At 39.3% G+C, this 13,962-nt stretch overlaps 1 protein-coding gene across 1 annotated transcript in view; it reads left to right on the top strand.

Moving 5' to 3' along the window:
• The window catches only part of npr2 (natriuretic peptide receptor 2), a 79,891-nt gene extending 71,440 nt beyond the window's left edge, over positions 1-8,451 (top strand). The window contains exons 18-22 of the mRNA XM_008289045.1: positions 881-949; positions 1,987-2,161; positions 5,274-5,372; positions 6,761-6,852; positions 7,856-8,451. Of these exons, the coding sequence (XP_008287267.1) occupies positions 881-949; positions 1,987-2,161; positions 5,274-5,372; positions 6,761-6,852; positions 7,856-7,918 (498 nt within the window). The 3' untranslated portion in view covers positions 7,919-8,451. The remainder of the gene's footprint in view (positions 1-880; positions 950-1,986; positions 2,162-5,273; positions 5,373-6,760; positions 6,853-7,855) is intronic.
• Positions 8,452-13,962: the final 5,511 nt, after the last annotated feature.

Genomic DNA, 13,962 nt, shown 5'->3' with positions numbered 1-13,962 from the left:
TAAGAGAGCTGATGTTCGGCTCCCACTCGAGGTCCTGGGTGATGATGGTGCCCAGGAAGCAGAAAGACTCCACAGGGTCCAGATGCAATTTAGCTGAGATTTAATATAACCTGTGGAGTTCTGACCACCAGTGCAGCTACAGAGCAGTAATGTAACACTCTACCAGCACATCCATAAAGTAATATAGGTAGCCTGGGTAACACTATGCACGCTTCAGCAGATGACTCCACAAATCCTGTGCCTGACCTCCAAACAACGAAACGGCAGCAACAAGCAGTGAAATGCGATTACGTTGTCATGCAGTGTGTGGATATATGTAAACAGTGCAGCTATTAGAACATTTATGGCGATTGTGGAACGTGTCTTTAATCACAGTGTACTTAGCGCTGCTCCCGCTCTTAAAGGACGGCACAAGACGTCCCCGGCCGGCTCTTTTAAATCTGAAACAAAGCCTAAATACCGATAATGGTCCTTGAATAAACAGCCCACCTCTGACACTGCTGCTACATTACGGCTATTATGAGCCAATACAATTTTCTAAATGTAATGCAGACTGTGTTTGTAATATTCCATCTGTGGATTTGATTTATGATCTTGTAAATGTGTTTGTCAGTAAGCCTCGGCGGGCAATCATCCAGCGACAGAAATAATGCGAGAGACTGTGAGGTTTCGCAGACACACTAGACTCCCAATCTGTCAGGCTTTTACCAAAAGAAAACACACAGTCTAATGCTGGATTCACAGCCCGCGCTTTTACATCCTTCACTCGTAATGCTTTTGGCTGACACGCGGGATATAAGCTGAAAACTCTCAGTTCTCGTCTGCTCCTCGTAGCGCTGTGGCTTTATTGAATCTAAACTAATCGTTTGTCTCTCCACAGGTTGTCACTTTGCTCAACGATCTGTACACGTGCTTTGACGCCATCATCGATAACTTCGATGTATACAAGGTGAGTCGGGATGATCAGTTTTAACTCTGATTTAACTAAGGTCCCCTAACATGTGGAGTTAATTAATTAACTTGAACCGACACAATCCACACCCACGGACACCACAATAGAGTGAATAAATATAATATAATTTCTGCTTTTGGTCTTTTTAGAGGTATTTTTTCTTCTTCAGTTACACGGATGTTTTGCAGCTAATCACAGAATCACTGATCGTATCTTATCATATTTACTCTATTTTTATTTGACTTTTTTAAGGATTATTTCATCTCAAATCATAAAATTTTTATCTCTAATTTGCCCCATATTTTTCTTAGCATAAAATATTGATATTTAGAAAGATATCTGTGAAATTTTAGCTTACTAGCTTTGCTTTTTATTGGCTAATTTTTATTTTATTTTATTTTTTAATCTCCCATTGACAGATTTTTATGAGGCTATGTTTGAACAACAATATCTCAGGAAATATTAAAGATAAAAGGCTGGAATTTTTACTGTTATTTCTCATCATGTCGTTGATTCAGAATCTGCAATACTCGATCAAACTATCTCTGGTTATATGTGAGGTAAAATGTGAAAAAAAAAATGGAGACATCATGAAAAGTCCCATCTTTAAACATAAATTAACCAAAAATTTGATAATGCAGAAGTCAGCTGGTGATATTTTCTGCTACAATAATACAAAACAAAACATGTAGAATAAATATTAATGTAAAATACGTGGTTACAAAAATGAGAAAAGCTTATTTTTATTGAACTGTCAGAATGGATTGAGCTGGAATGACAAGCTGCCCCACAAAACGCTGAAAAATCCAAGCAGAAAGTCGGTCAAGGGATGATATATATATATAGATTTTCTAAGCTAACATTTCACAGATACCATTTTGAACATTGATAGAATGAAGTTTCAAACAAATCAGAGATGAAGGCCCCTGATGATCTGATCTGTTCGAGCGCACTAGGAAGCAAAGACTCCCTGTTGGGAGGTACAACAGCAACTTTACTAAAGCCTCCATCTCCTGTGATTGCTCCTTCATCAGGTGGAGACCATCGGCGACGCCTACATGGTGGTGTCGGGGCTGCCGGTGAGGAACGGGAAGCTCCACGCCAGAGAGATCGCCGGGATGTCGCTGGCTTTGTTAGAGCAGGTCAAAACGTTCAAGATCCGACACAGACCCAACGACCAGCTGAGACTCAGGATAGGGATCCACACAGGTGAGTCTGAGCTCTAACCCTGACCTGGAAATCTGATTCAATTATGTTAACTCAAGTACTTAAGTACAGTGATGGGCTACTTGTGCTTAGTTGAATATTTCCACCTAAACTACTTTATATTTGGTTCATTTCATCTCAAATCATCATTTTTTTAGAATAATTTCTGCTCAGCTGTCTCTGATTTGCCTGAAATTTTCATAGCATAAAATATGGACATTTGAGGAAACATTTGTGAAAGCTTAGCCTGATATATGAAACTTTTTTTTTATAATTGCCTACTTTCAGCACATTTTTTGTGCACATAGAAATCTAACTATGAAAGGGACTGAATATAGCCATGATTTTTTCCCCCTAAGAAATAAGAAAAAACTGAAAAATTCAGGCTTTTATCTTAAATAGTTCCTTAAATATTGTTGTTCGAACAGCCTTTAGATTTGCAAAAAATGTGCTGAAGTTTGATCAACAAGCATTAAAAAAAAAAAGTAATCTCATAAAGTACAGAAAGTAAAATTTCAGAAATGCCATTTTAAGTATCTAAAGTTTATGATTAAAAAAAGTTTCAAACTAATGACAGATGGCTGAGCAGAAGTCCTATTTTTTTGTGTGTTGCTTTGCAGATTCAGTTTAATGATACAAAATTTAATCAACAAATTAAAAGAATTATGTAATATTATTGGATTACGATAAAACTTATTTGGCAAAACTTATTGTTCCCCTGCCCAGCAGTAAGTATTAAATTCACCGTTTTAAAGGATGAACACAATAATATAAGAGGCATTATTCTGCATAATGAGCACTTTTTTTTTTTGGTACTTTCAGTATATTTTGATGCCATTACTTGTCTTTAACTTAATAATTTAGATTCAGGACTTTTACTTGTAACAGGACTTCTTCCATGAAGTGGCTCAGACTGGAGACACGAGGTCCCAGCATTGATTACTAATAACGACCAAAGTTCAACCTGCTGAGGCGCTGAGCAAAGCACGCCGTCATTTATTATCTTTCGGGTGCAATTTTCTGCTGAGTGTTCGCTGCTTTCTGTTAAAGAGAGAACATTGTTAACAACAATCGATGGAGCAGGTTCATCGATCTCAGCCACACTTGTCCCCATTTTTGAGGCAATTTTGCGGCTGCTGTTCTCATTGATGTCGCTGCTTTTCCAGACACATGACGATCGTCGACCAACATCTGATTGGGCCCAGATAAGAAGCTCACCAGTAATGAGCAAAAACACCCGACTGTTTAGAACAAGTCGAAGGTCTGAATCAGGCCACTTGATTACTGCTGTGGTTAAACTTTTCAGCTCCCATTGAGGATACAATAGTTAGCTGTCCAAATATATGTGTTGAAAAAAAAAAAAGAGAGCATTTCAGTGGAAGGCTTTACCATGCACGACCTCGCTCTATCTAGCAAACAGAGGTTCTTGTCTTGAGTACAATACATTAAGTAAATTTAGTCATTCTTAACACCTAACTAATCCAATTTGTCCGGTCTACACTGTAAAAAATGTCAACAGTAATTTTTATGCACAATTTAGTGTTACTGTATTCTTAAATCACACATTAGCTTGTAAAACTGCATTAAAAAGTATTAATTTACACGTTTACCATAAAAACAGGTGCCAATAATCTGGATTTGTATAAATAGTATTTTGTTCTTGACTATAATAACACTGTTTTTACGGTACCCAAATCAGAAAAAAAAATTGTGTCATTTTAAAGACATTTGCAGTTGTGTGAAAGAAAAAAAAAGATATATCAAGGACGGAAAATGCTAAATACATTTTAAACTGTTATTTTACATATCCTCTCTGTTTTGTTAAATTACAGAGAATATTTTGTGTAAAATAACGGGGACAAAAAATTTAATTTAAAGGTTGAAAAATAAAAAAAGACGAGCCAAAAGTGTCCCTAATTGTGTAACTAAATTTACTAAAATGTTTTACCGCATTTAAATCTGCTAAAAAATGTCATTATTTTACAGATATTTGCCATTTTTTGCACCATTTTTTACAGTTTTTGAATTTTACAGTATTACATTTTTAAAAAAAAACCTTTTTGGCACTCTTGCTGCTAAATTTTTTTTTTTTTTCTAGCAGATTTTTAAAATATTTTTTCCCAGTATAGATGAGCAGAGTGCTGTACGAACAACAGGATTATTGTAGCAGCTTTTCATGCAATAACATTCGTCAGTGTTGTTTGTCAATTTCTTTTTTTCAGTTTAGATTTCTTAACATCTGCACACATCAACAAATCCCATCATCAGTCATAGTAAAGTCACATTTTTAATATGTGTTGAGTGATTTTTACATAAGCGAGAAACACTTGTAGGATTAGAATTTGCTGCATCAGAAGTGGCTCCATGTGTGAATCCAGGGTATTACATTATATAACAATGTCTACATAAGTTCCCAGAATCCCAAGATTCTGGTCATTTTAAGCTCAGAGATGTGTTGTTTTAAAGACACCGAATGGAAAAGAAAATCACTTTTATGTCTGTACTTTGCGGTCTGTCCAGCCCGTTTGGTAAAGACCTCTCAGTGTAACACAACAGCTCAACAGCGGCACATTCTACAACCTCCAAAATGACCATAAAGTTGAGTAAACACCCCCTTAAACACCTTTAATTAAACATTTAAATATTTCACCCTTCACAGAGGAAGGATTTACTGCCAGGCCGGTATGCTGGGTGCGCTGAGGTTGTGCATCGCTCACAGGCCAGCGGTGATTTGCAACTTCCCACATGCCCACGTACGGAGTGGACATAAACACTCAGGATGTTTTATCCTCGCCTGTCTGCTGCCTTTAGTCTGACGTAATTTACAAGAGGCTTCTGACACAGTATTTGGACTGTATCAGCTCATGGCAGCGCTGCTTGTGCTCCCATTCAGATGCTTGACATGCAGCAGTGCGTAGGCCGGTACTTAGCATTGTCAGAGTAATTTAAAGCATTCTGTGCACAAATTCAGTCCGCTCACACCCTCTGTCTTCCTATCTGACAGCATGTACGCTGCTGTACGCTAATGAAAGCAGCTCCTCACATTCCAGGTATGATTGGGGGTTTTTTTTGTTTTTTTTTCGGCTGTAAAATGTGTTTGCTTCATGTTTTACAGGTCCGGTGTGCGCCGGTGTGGTTGGGCTGAAAATGCCCAGATACTGTTTGTTTGGAGACACTGTCAACACAGCATCCCGAATGGAGTCCAACGGAGAGGGTGAGTGTCGCCGTCGCTGGGCTTTTGTTCCGGCGTGCTTCTTTCCCTTCTGGTGTCTGATGGATTGTAAACACAGATCTGGAATTTGAACAGGAAGGAACATGTTTCTACACAAATCGGTGCGCCGGTGACACTGTTGTCATTATCTGACTTTACGAGGACTTTGCAGCTCGTTCGTCTGGGCTGTCAGATTGTTGTAGCTCTGGCATCTCTTTTTACTTTCCCTTTTTGAGAAGTTTTTCCTTTTCTAAACCAACAGTCTGAGGATAGAGGGGAGAAAGACACATCGGTGTTTTTGGATTATGTACACATCTAGTATAACTTCTACAGTTGGGACATTATTTATTGAAAAATGGTGTAAACAAGGAGGTTATTCCTGCACATACATATGCAAAAGAGCTACTTTTAAAGGCTAAAGGTTGGCATTTTTCAAAACATTTCAAACTTTAAGCAAATTCTATTTTAAAAAGCACTGAAAAATTAACCGATTGATCAAAAAGTGGATTTACAGACAACAAGATCTTTATTCCTCTTCGATTAATATTTGCTAAAACTAGTTTTAACAAATATTAATCGAAGAGGAATAGAGATTGAATTCGTTGTGGACTATTTTTAATTTGAATTATTACTCATTTGATGTATGTGGGACGGATTCAGGATAAAAAATTTCACTGTGGTTCATGGAAATGTCTTCACACAACAATGGAGCTTCATGGCACAGAGGAATAGTAAGATATTAGGATTTAGAAATTCAGATGTATTTTTAGTGAGAATTTTATCTTTTTTTTTAGTCTATGATGAACAATCTGTAGTGTGTTCATCATCATCCCAGTAAACAATAACTACGTGGTTACGTCTCTGTCTTTACTAGAACTGTCATTTTTTCTCCTACCTTTGCCAAAGCATCTGTTAATGTGGTCGGATCAGTTTAAAAAAAAAAGATTTCTAAGCTGCAGATGAGAAGCACCGACCTGCTGAGTGTAATACCTTCCACACTGACATTTTTGTTTTTAACTGCCAGTGACAGGCGCTGCTGTTATAAAACGGCGGTTTGATATTTTGCGAGTGAATCATCAGATGTATTGATTAACTACTGAGTCGCTTCCTGTATTGTGCCTCCTCCTGGTAAATAATTGATAGCACTTACAGCTGAGGGCCCTTACCCAGCGATATACTGTACAACCTGAAGCTCCGGCAGCGTCTCGTATCTCTGCACGCTGAGCATTAAGTGGACAAAACAGTACAGGTTTTCGTCACGTTAGCGTTTCGACTGCTGACGGAACCGAGAGCATCTCTGTCGAATATTGAATTAGAAGCAGTTTTAGCAGATATTAGGAGTTGTCACTTGACATTTACACTGAGTAAATGCTCCATCGTGTGTCTTGCAGCCTTAAAAATCCACGTTTCCTCGGCCACCAAAGAAGTGCTGGATGAGTTCGGCTACTTTGATCTCCAGTTACGAGGAGACGTAGAAATGAAGGTAAGAGACTCATCATCATGCTAAGCTCACACTGCAAAAAGCATGTTTAGTTTTTGCAAATTTTCACCACAATCAGCACAATTACACTTAAATTAAAAACAAAAAGAAATGGAAGAAAATGTGCATTGGAAACATATAACATAAACTAAATAAATGCAAAGAATCACACTCTGCTTCATGGATAAACCTACAACTAATCATTTGATTAATAGCTGACACCATAAAGTCAGCGCTGTTACATTTGTTAAATCACATATTAACTTGTAGTATCACATTAAAACATATTAATTTACATGTTTACCATAAAAACAAAAGTTTCTATAATCTGATTTTGTATTAACACTGTTTTTGCTGTACCTAAATCAGCAAAAAAAAATCTTATTTTAAAGACATTTGCCGTCATTTGAAAGAATAAAAATGTTATATTAAGGACTGAAAGTGATAAATACATTTTAACTGTTATTTTACATATTCTCCTTGTTTAGTTAAAATAACAAATGGAAAGAATTAGACGCTGCTTCATGGATAAACCTACAACTAATCATCTGACTTACAGTTTACACCATAAAGTCAGCGCTGTAGCTACGACTGGGGGACACTGAGGTTGAGTTTAACGGCCTCAAGAGGTGGAATCAATATCGTTAAATGTGACAGCTTTTAGGTAAATAAGTAGAATTTAGTGCTTCTGCTACATTCCTGTTAGCGCGGAGAGTTTTTAAAGCTGCACCTCTGGCAAGAAAAATCTAAATTGTTGATTTATTTTCTGTTTCTGAGTAACTGTTCAGGGAAACAAGATGCAAAGTTTACAGCACAAAGAGCATTTTTTATGTACACGTCGCTGGATTGTGCACTGATGCGTCATTTTTGGGGTAAAGTGGAGGTGCAAGCAGCTTCAGGGTCAAGTTTAAATGAAGGGCAGCCTAATAGATGATATCAACGCCCTACCCACCTCCCCCCCTCCTCATCTCCATTGATGAACCTATTGATTTCTGTGTTTTTCCAGGGCAAAGGCAAAATGAGAACGTATTGGCTTCTTGGGGAGAAGACTGATGTGTATGTTATCTGAGAGGCCTGCTGATAATGTGGCAGCAGCAGCAGCGGTGGAGGCGACAGCAGAAGCTCCGCTACTTTATTTGTTCTAGAATAAGTCCTTAAATGGTGATTTCCCTGCCGAGGAAAGGTGAACGACACCGCAAAAAAATACATAAAAACAACAGCAACCCAGAGGGAATTCCAGGTATATTTATTACCTGCATACTGTAAATGCAAAAAAAAAAAAAAAGAAAAAAAAAATGTAAAAGTTGTTTTTGTATGAAGAATTTCTGTCCTAAGAGTGGGTACTTTTCACGGATAAATTCTTATTTTTTGTGCTTTCTATATTAAGATTTGTATAATGTGTTTGGAAGTCAATGATGTCTTACTATTTCCTTAAAAAATACAAATAAAAAAACACATCCATTGAAGTTTTGGAGGCACAGCGCTGCAATCAGTGTCACTGCAGGGGTTCATCGACCGCGTTACACAGTACAAGATAATATGTATATATGTATATCCAAGATACTGTAAAATATTTTGTTCAATAAACTGAGTAAAACCCTCTTTTTTCATTTACAGACCTGGTCGTATTTTTATTTTTTATTTTTAGATATTAACTTTAGTTTCAGCACTGATCATGTATCTGGGCCATATCCTCCTGACAATACTCACCCAAATGTTTTCATCCAATTTTGACCCAGAAAGAATTTATAAATGACCTTGTGCTGTCCCCCCCCTCCCCGAAATATTGGGTGTCCCTCTAGGATTGCACATTTAAGAGGCAGAAAGTCAGCAGCCAGTTTAGCAGAGGGGAAAGTCTACCTGAAATAACCTTTTGAGAGCTTCTGTTGCAATTAAGCTGCACCTTGAAAATGACAAAATGTCAGCTTTGTGGCAATTAGTTCAGCTTTAGCCAGTATATATATATATATATAAACACATATTAACATCTTTTCACTTTATCAAACCACCATTATGTCATTATTATAGTTTAAAATACAACGAGCCAAGAGAAAAAGAGCATCATGTATCTGCAGGCTAATTAACTGCGAGCAGTTGTGGACAGATCAGAGAAGAAGAAGCGAAGGAGAGCGAGTCGGTAGCAGGCAGCTGTGTTTTCGTGGTAATGACATCACCGCTCATTAGATGCTCATTATCAGTTTTGGAATGAGTGCTGTGTGTGCGTATGTGTGTGTGTGTCTTTGTGTGCTCGCTCTGTGTTTGCGTTTTCATCTCTGCAGGAGAACATCTTCCCCTCCTGCACGGCTGTAATTACCGCCCACTTTCTCGCCACACTGCCGGCGCCTGTTAGAGCCAAAGCGAAGGTCTCTGCTGAACCCCGCGCTGACCTGCTAACTTCTCTCAACTGACCGGGCTGTCTGTCATCTTGTCGTCGCTTTATTTTTATGCCTTTTTCATACTGCCGAGACCTTGGAAGTACAAAGCCCTCCTCGGAGCGCGCTGCATCGAGTGTGCATAAGTCGAACCGTTCTCAGAATGGCTTTAAATATCTGGAACATCTAAATTCATGGAGAGATTTTGTGTTTTTTTTAAGCTTTGCTAACTTGCGAGTGAACATTTGGTGACTCCCAGGTGAATTAACATGTCTGGCCACAATCACAGAGACATTTAGTTGTGTTGAGGGCAGATTTTTGAGGATTTTGGAAACCTGTTTCTAACATCACTGGCAAACTAGTTAAAAAAAAAAAAAACAACTGCTTTACATTGAACACACATAAAAAAATACATCTTCTAACCTGAAGGTGACCTCAGCGGGTCATCTGAGGGTTCACATCAGAGACAGAAATGCTGTATCTATGTATCTATTGTGTGGCATACCTATACATAGAGCAGAGGGACACAAGTGATATTAACCAGGAGAAAACACAAGTGAAAATTACTGGATCGCGTTTCATTTGAAATGTTAAGTACAAATCCGCTCCAAGGTCCTGTGTTTTCAGAAGCAAATTGGTTTTCCTCTATCACCCCCTGAGATAATGAAATGTTTGGAGAGAAAAGCTGCATAAATATAAGCTAAAATTACTTGTCACCATAGCTACCGCCTGCTAATCCCTACTGAAAGCTCAGAGCAGAACTGTACGGGCTGGAGCGGTCCTCTGATTGACAGAACACATCTGTGACATGAACGGTGATTCCCGACAACGTAAAGTTACACAATCTGTATGCTGCGCAGCCATGTGAGTGCACATCTGTTGTTCTTTTCTTTTTTCTTTTTTTTTAACCTTTATTTGTTGGTGGCAGCAGAGAGAAATAGGGAATGACATGCAGAAAATGTTCTGGCCAGCTCAGGACATTCGCACCCCGTTTAGTATCGGTTCTAACTGCCACGTTATCTGGCCCCGTTAGTACAGACCTCTATAAAGGTGGTGAAGCACTCGTCTGTGCTATTTTTCTTGTTATTCTGCTCAAGGACGACAGCAAGATATTCACTCGGTGTAGGAGGAAAATGTGGCTTCTGGTTGCTCAGCACCGTTTGATTGCAATAATTAGAGGTTGCAGAAGGCAACAGAGAAATTATGGAAAAGGATGAATGGAACTTGTAAACAAACCCGGGGCCAGGCAGCATGAGGAAGCAGCATAAACACCAGTTAGGTGCAGGTACAGAAAGTACTTCAGTTTTCATCATTTTTCCCCCCGTCTGGGTTTCTGTAACGTCCTTTACGCAGGTATTACTCAGGCTTCCCTTCATCGCCGTCAATTGGTTCAAAATGCTGCTGCCAGAATCATCACCGCTTCAAATAAACAGCATCATTTAACTCCCATTCAGGCCTCCCTGCACAGGCTCCCTGTTTGCTTTTGCACTGATTTCAGAATTTTACTGTTGATTTTTATGGCCTTATATGACCAATGCTGCTTATATGAAGGATCTACGAGCTTTCTGCTTATTCCCAGAGGCCAGCTGGTGGTCCAGGCCCCATGGAACTACAGTTAATGTTGTTTACAGTGCACATAAATATAGTTATTATTGGAAAGTCTAGTCACAGAATTAAACAGTCAGCCTCATATTCTACTGCAGAGTGCTGTAATCTGTTAGACGGTAATTAACTGTTTATATAAATTACGATTGTAACACTAAAAATACTTTTACGAGAAAACTTCTGACAGTGCAGACAAATAGATGTGATTCAGAAACTAATTTTCTGTCTATTACTGGCTCATTTAGCCTGACTTTATGATTGCCTCAACACTGTAAAATGAGTCACACTGTGGTATTTTGACACAAACCAGTTTTGTCAGTTGGTTCTTTGCAGTTCCACAAGTAGATAAGTTACTACTAGTACATAAGGACTAGTTTGTGTGGTGCAATGCACTTTAATCTGGTGACGTATAAATCTCCAATTCATACAATTTAGTTCAAATTTATACCAAAAGTAAGCCTGAGCATAAAATTTGGAGCAGCTGGCTGCTGCATTGATACCTTCCATTCATCTCCTTTTTGTAACTCTGCTCATCCAAGCTTTCCAATTCATGAAAATGTTCCCATGTGCTGGATAACAGGTGCATGAACAGCAGCACAAAACTTAAATTTAGTTGCATAAGTATCTTCATAGGCAGTATGTTGTGTGTTTGTTTTCAGCTACAGATATCAGAGTCACTGAGACGAGTGCTGGGAAACGGAGTAAATAAAAGAGATGGCTAGGAGTTAACGAAGAATTAAACGTAACCTTTAAGGGAACCTTTGTAGTGGAAATAATACTCTGACATACTGGCTCAGTCGTCAGCTGGGAGCTCGGGTTCATCCAGCCGCTCGCCGATGGGAGTGCTGAACTTGGTCGACTTCCCGAAAGGTGCTCGAGACGTCTGAGCAGCCGTCACACCCTGAGAAACAAAACAACAAGAGAAGAACGTAACGCTGGGATCAATTATTTAATGGTTTCTTGGGTGCAACATGTTCTGAAAGCAAGTTAAAGAAGATTCTGACACAAAATAATCTGCATGCAAATACACGTTGCACTGAGAGGCAATAATGGGGGGAAAGAGCTTTGAATACAGAACACATAATCATCATCCCCTTGACCTTGGCAGATAAGTGCAACTCTTCTTAGAGCTGCTGCTGCTGCTGTATTCTCTTCTGACATATTATATGGTGCCATTAGTGACTGTACGTTATTTTTAAAAGAGAAAATACAGCACTAAGCACAGACAGACTACAGACCTGAGTGTTCATCGTCAGACAGAGACATCCATCCATCCATTATCTATACACCTCTTAATCCTCACTAGGGTCGCGGGGGGCTGGAGCCTATCCCAGCTGACTTAGGGCGAAGGCAGGGGACACCCTGGACAGGTAACCAGTCTATCACAGGGCTATACTTAGAGACAGACAACCAAGCACACTCACATTCACACCTATGGACAATTTAGAATCACCAATTAACCTCAACATGTTTTTGGACTGTGGGAGGAAGCCGGAGAACCCGGAGAGAACCCACGCTGCACGGGGAGAACATGCAAACTCCACGCAGAAAGATTCCGGTGCCCCCACCGGGACGCGAACTGGCAACCTTCTTGCTGCGAGGCAACAGTGCTGACCAACTGCGCCACCCTGCAGCCCCAGACAGAGACAATTACTCTGATATGGATCATGCACCTTCTGGCCCATAAATAAATGGCTTTAAAGAGATTGAAATTATTTGATAACCCCAAAAAAAAAAAAAATATATATATATAATGAGAATAAACAAAACAGGACGGTATGTATAAAGGACGAGTACAATGTGACTCACCTGTATCCGCTGGTAATTTTCACTCCAGAATGAAATGGCCTGGTCACTTTTATAATCATGAACCTGAGAAGGAGACGAGAACACACTGTCACATCACCTGCACCGCGAGCCTCGTGTTCTCTTTTCTATTCCGAAGCAGCGCGAACTATTTTAGGACTACGATGATGTACGTGTGATGTGAATTATTTTTGGTGTTGTGCTTCTCGCAGCCCTCTTTGTGTTTGTACCTCTTCTGTTTGTTATGCTGTTTTCCTTCTGCTAATGAAAAATGGGGCCGTGCAGATGTGGGAACATATAAGAAGAAAAATACACCAGAGTAAGAAAAAAAACCCCAGAAAATAATCAGGTTTGATATCAGTTGGAGGCTGTTTGAGGTCATTAAGCACGAATTTCACAAACTCAGCGGTCAGCGCAACACAGTGTCATGAAGTAGGATTAATGGGTTAGCTGACTATTTATGGGTTTATCTTAGGTTTTCTGATATCATCGAGCTGGCTCACTTTGAACCGAGGCATGCTGTGCAGCCCTGTGCAATATCACTTAAATGTCAAGTGTTTCTAAATCGTATCACCTCACAGTAATTCCAACACTTCTAAGTTGAATAATGGAGTATTTGCTCTTCTGTAACATTAAAAACTAACACTTTAAAATGTACTGTATTAAAAAGACAGGCCCCACGTTGGGAACTCAGTGCAACAACATCAGTACACCTTTCAGTACTGAGTCTACATTTCTGCTAAACTTCACATGTCCACCATTATTTCTCATGTCTGTCCTCCTCAGCATGGACGATACTGAATTTCTGGAGAGATGTTCTGCCATTCTTCAGAAACTATTGTTTTCAGCTGATTTTTGCTACAGGGCCTGTGTTGCTCAATCTTTCTCTGTAAAATACCCTGAAGCTGTTCTATAGGATTCGAGCCAGGCCTTATACTTGCTGTAATTTTGGAATATTACAACTTCTGCCAAGCGTCTGCAGACTGGGATTCGTCTTGTCAGCCAGTGTTTAGGTTTATCCACAGGCATTCACGGTGTAATCTGTAAATGTCACCTCCCCAACACCTTTTGCACTTGTGCAGCCCAAAATAACACTCTCCCACCTCACTGTCAGGACTTCACATTCACTGTGGAAGTCCTGGCCAGGTTCACATCAGACACGCTGGACCAAATCTGGCCAAACAAATTCAGCCCTCATCAGACCAAAGAACGTGCTCTCAACAATCGTCAGGCTTCATTTCATGCTCTTCAGAAAAGTTTCATCTTGTAGTTTCTTGTAGAAGAGTGCGCAAGAATTTTCTTTTTGTGCGCTGTCCATACAGGCTGATGT

This window comes from Stegastes partitus, unplaced genomic scaffold (genome assembly GCF_000690725.1).
Source record: "Stegastes partitus isolate 25-593 unplaced genomic scaffold, Stegastes_partitus-1.0.2 Scaffold590, whole genome shotgun sequence".
Lineage (NCBI taxonomy): Eukaryota > Metazoa > Chordata > Actinopteri > Pomacentridae > Stegastes > Stegastes partitus.
Note: the sequence above shows the minus strand (reverse complement) of the source record. Positions and strands in the feature narration are given on the sequence as shown.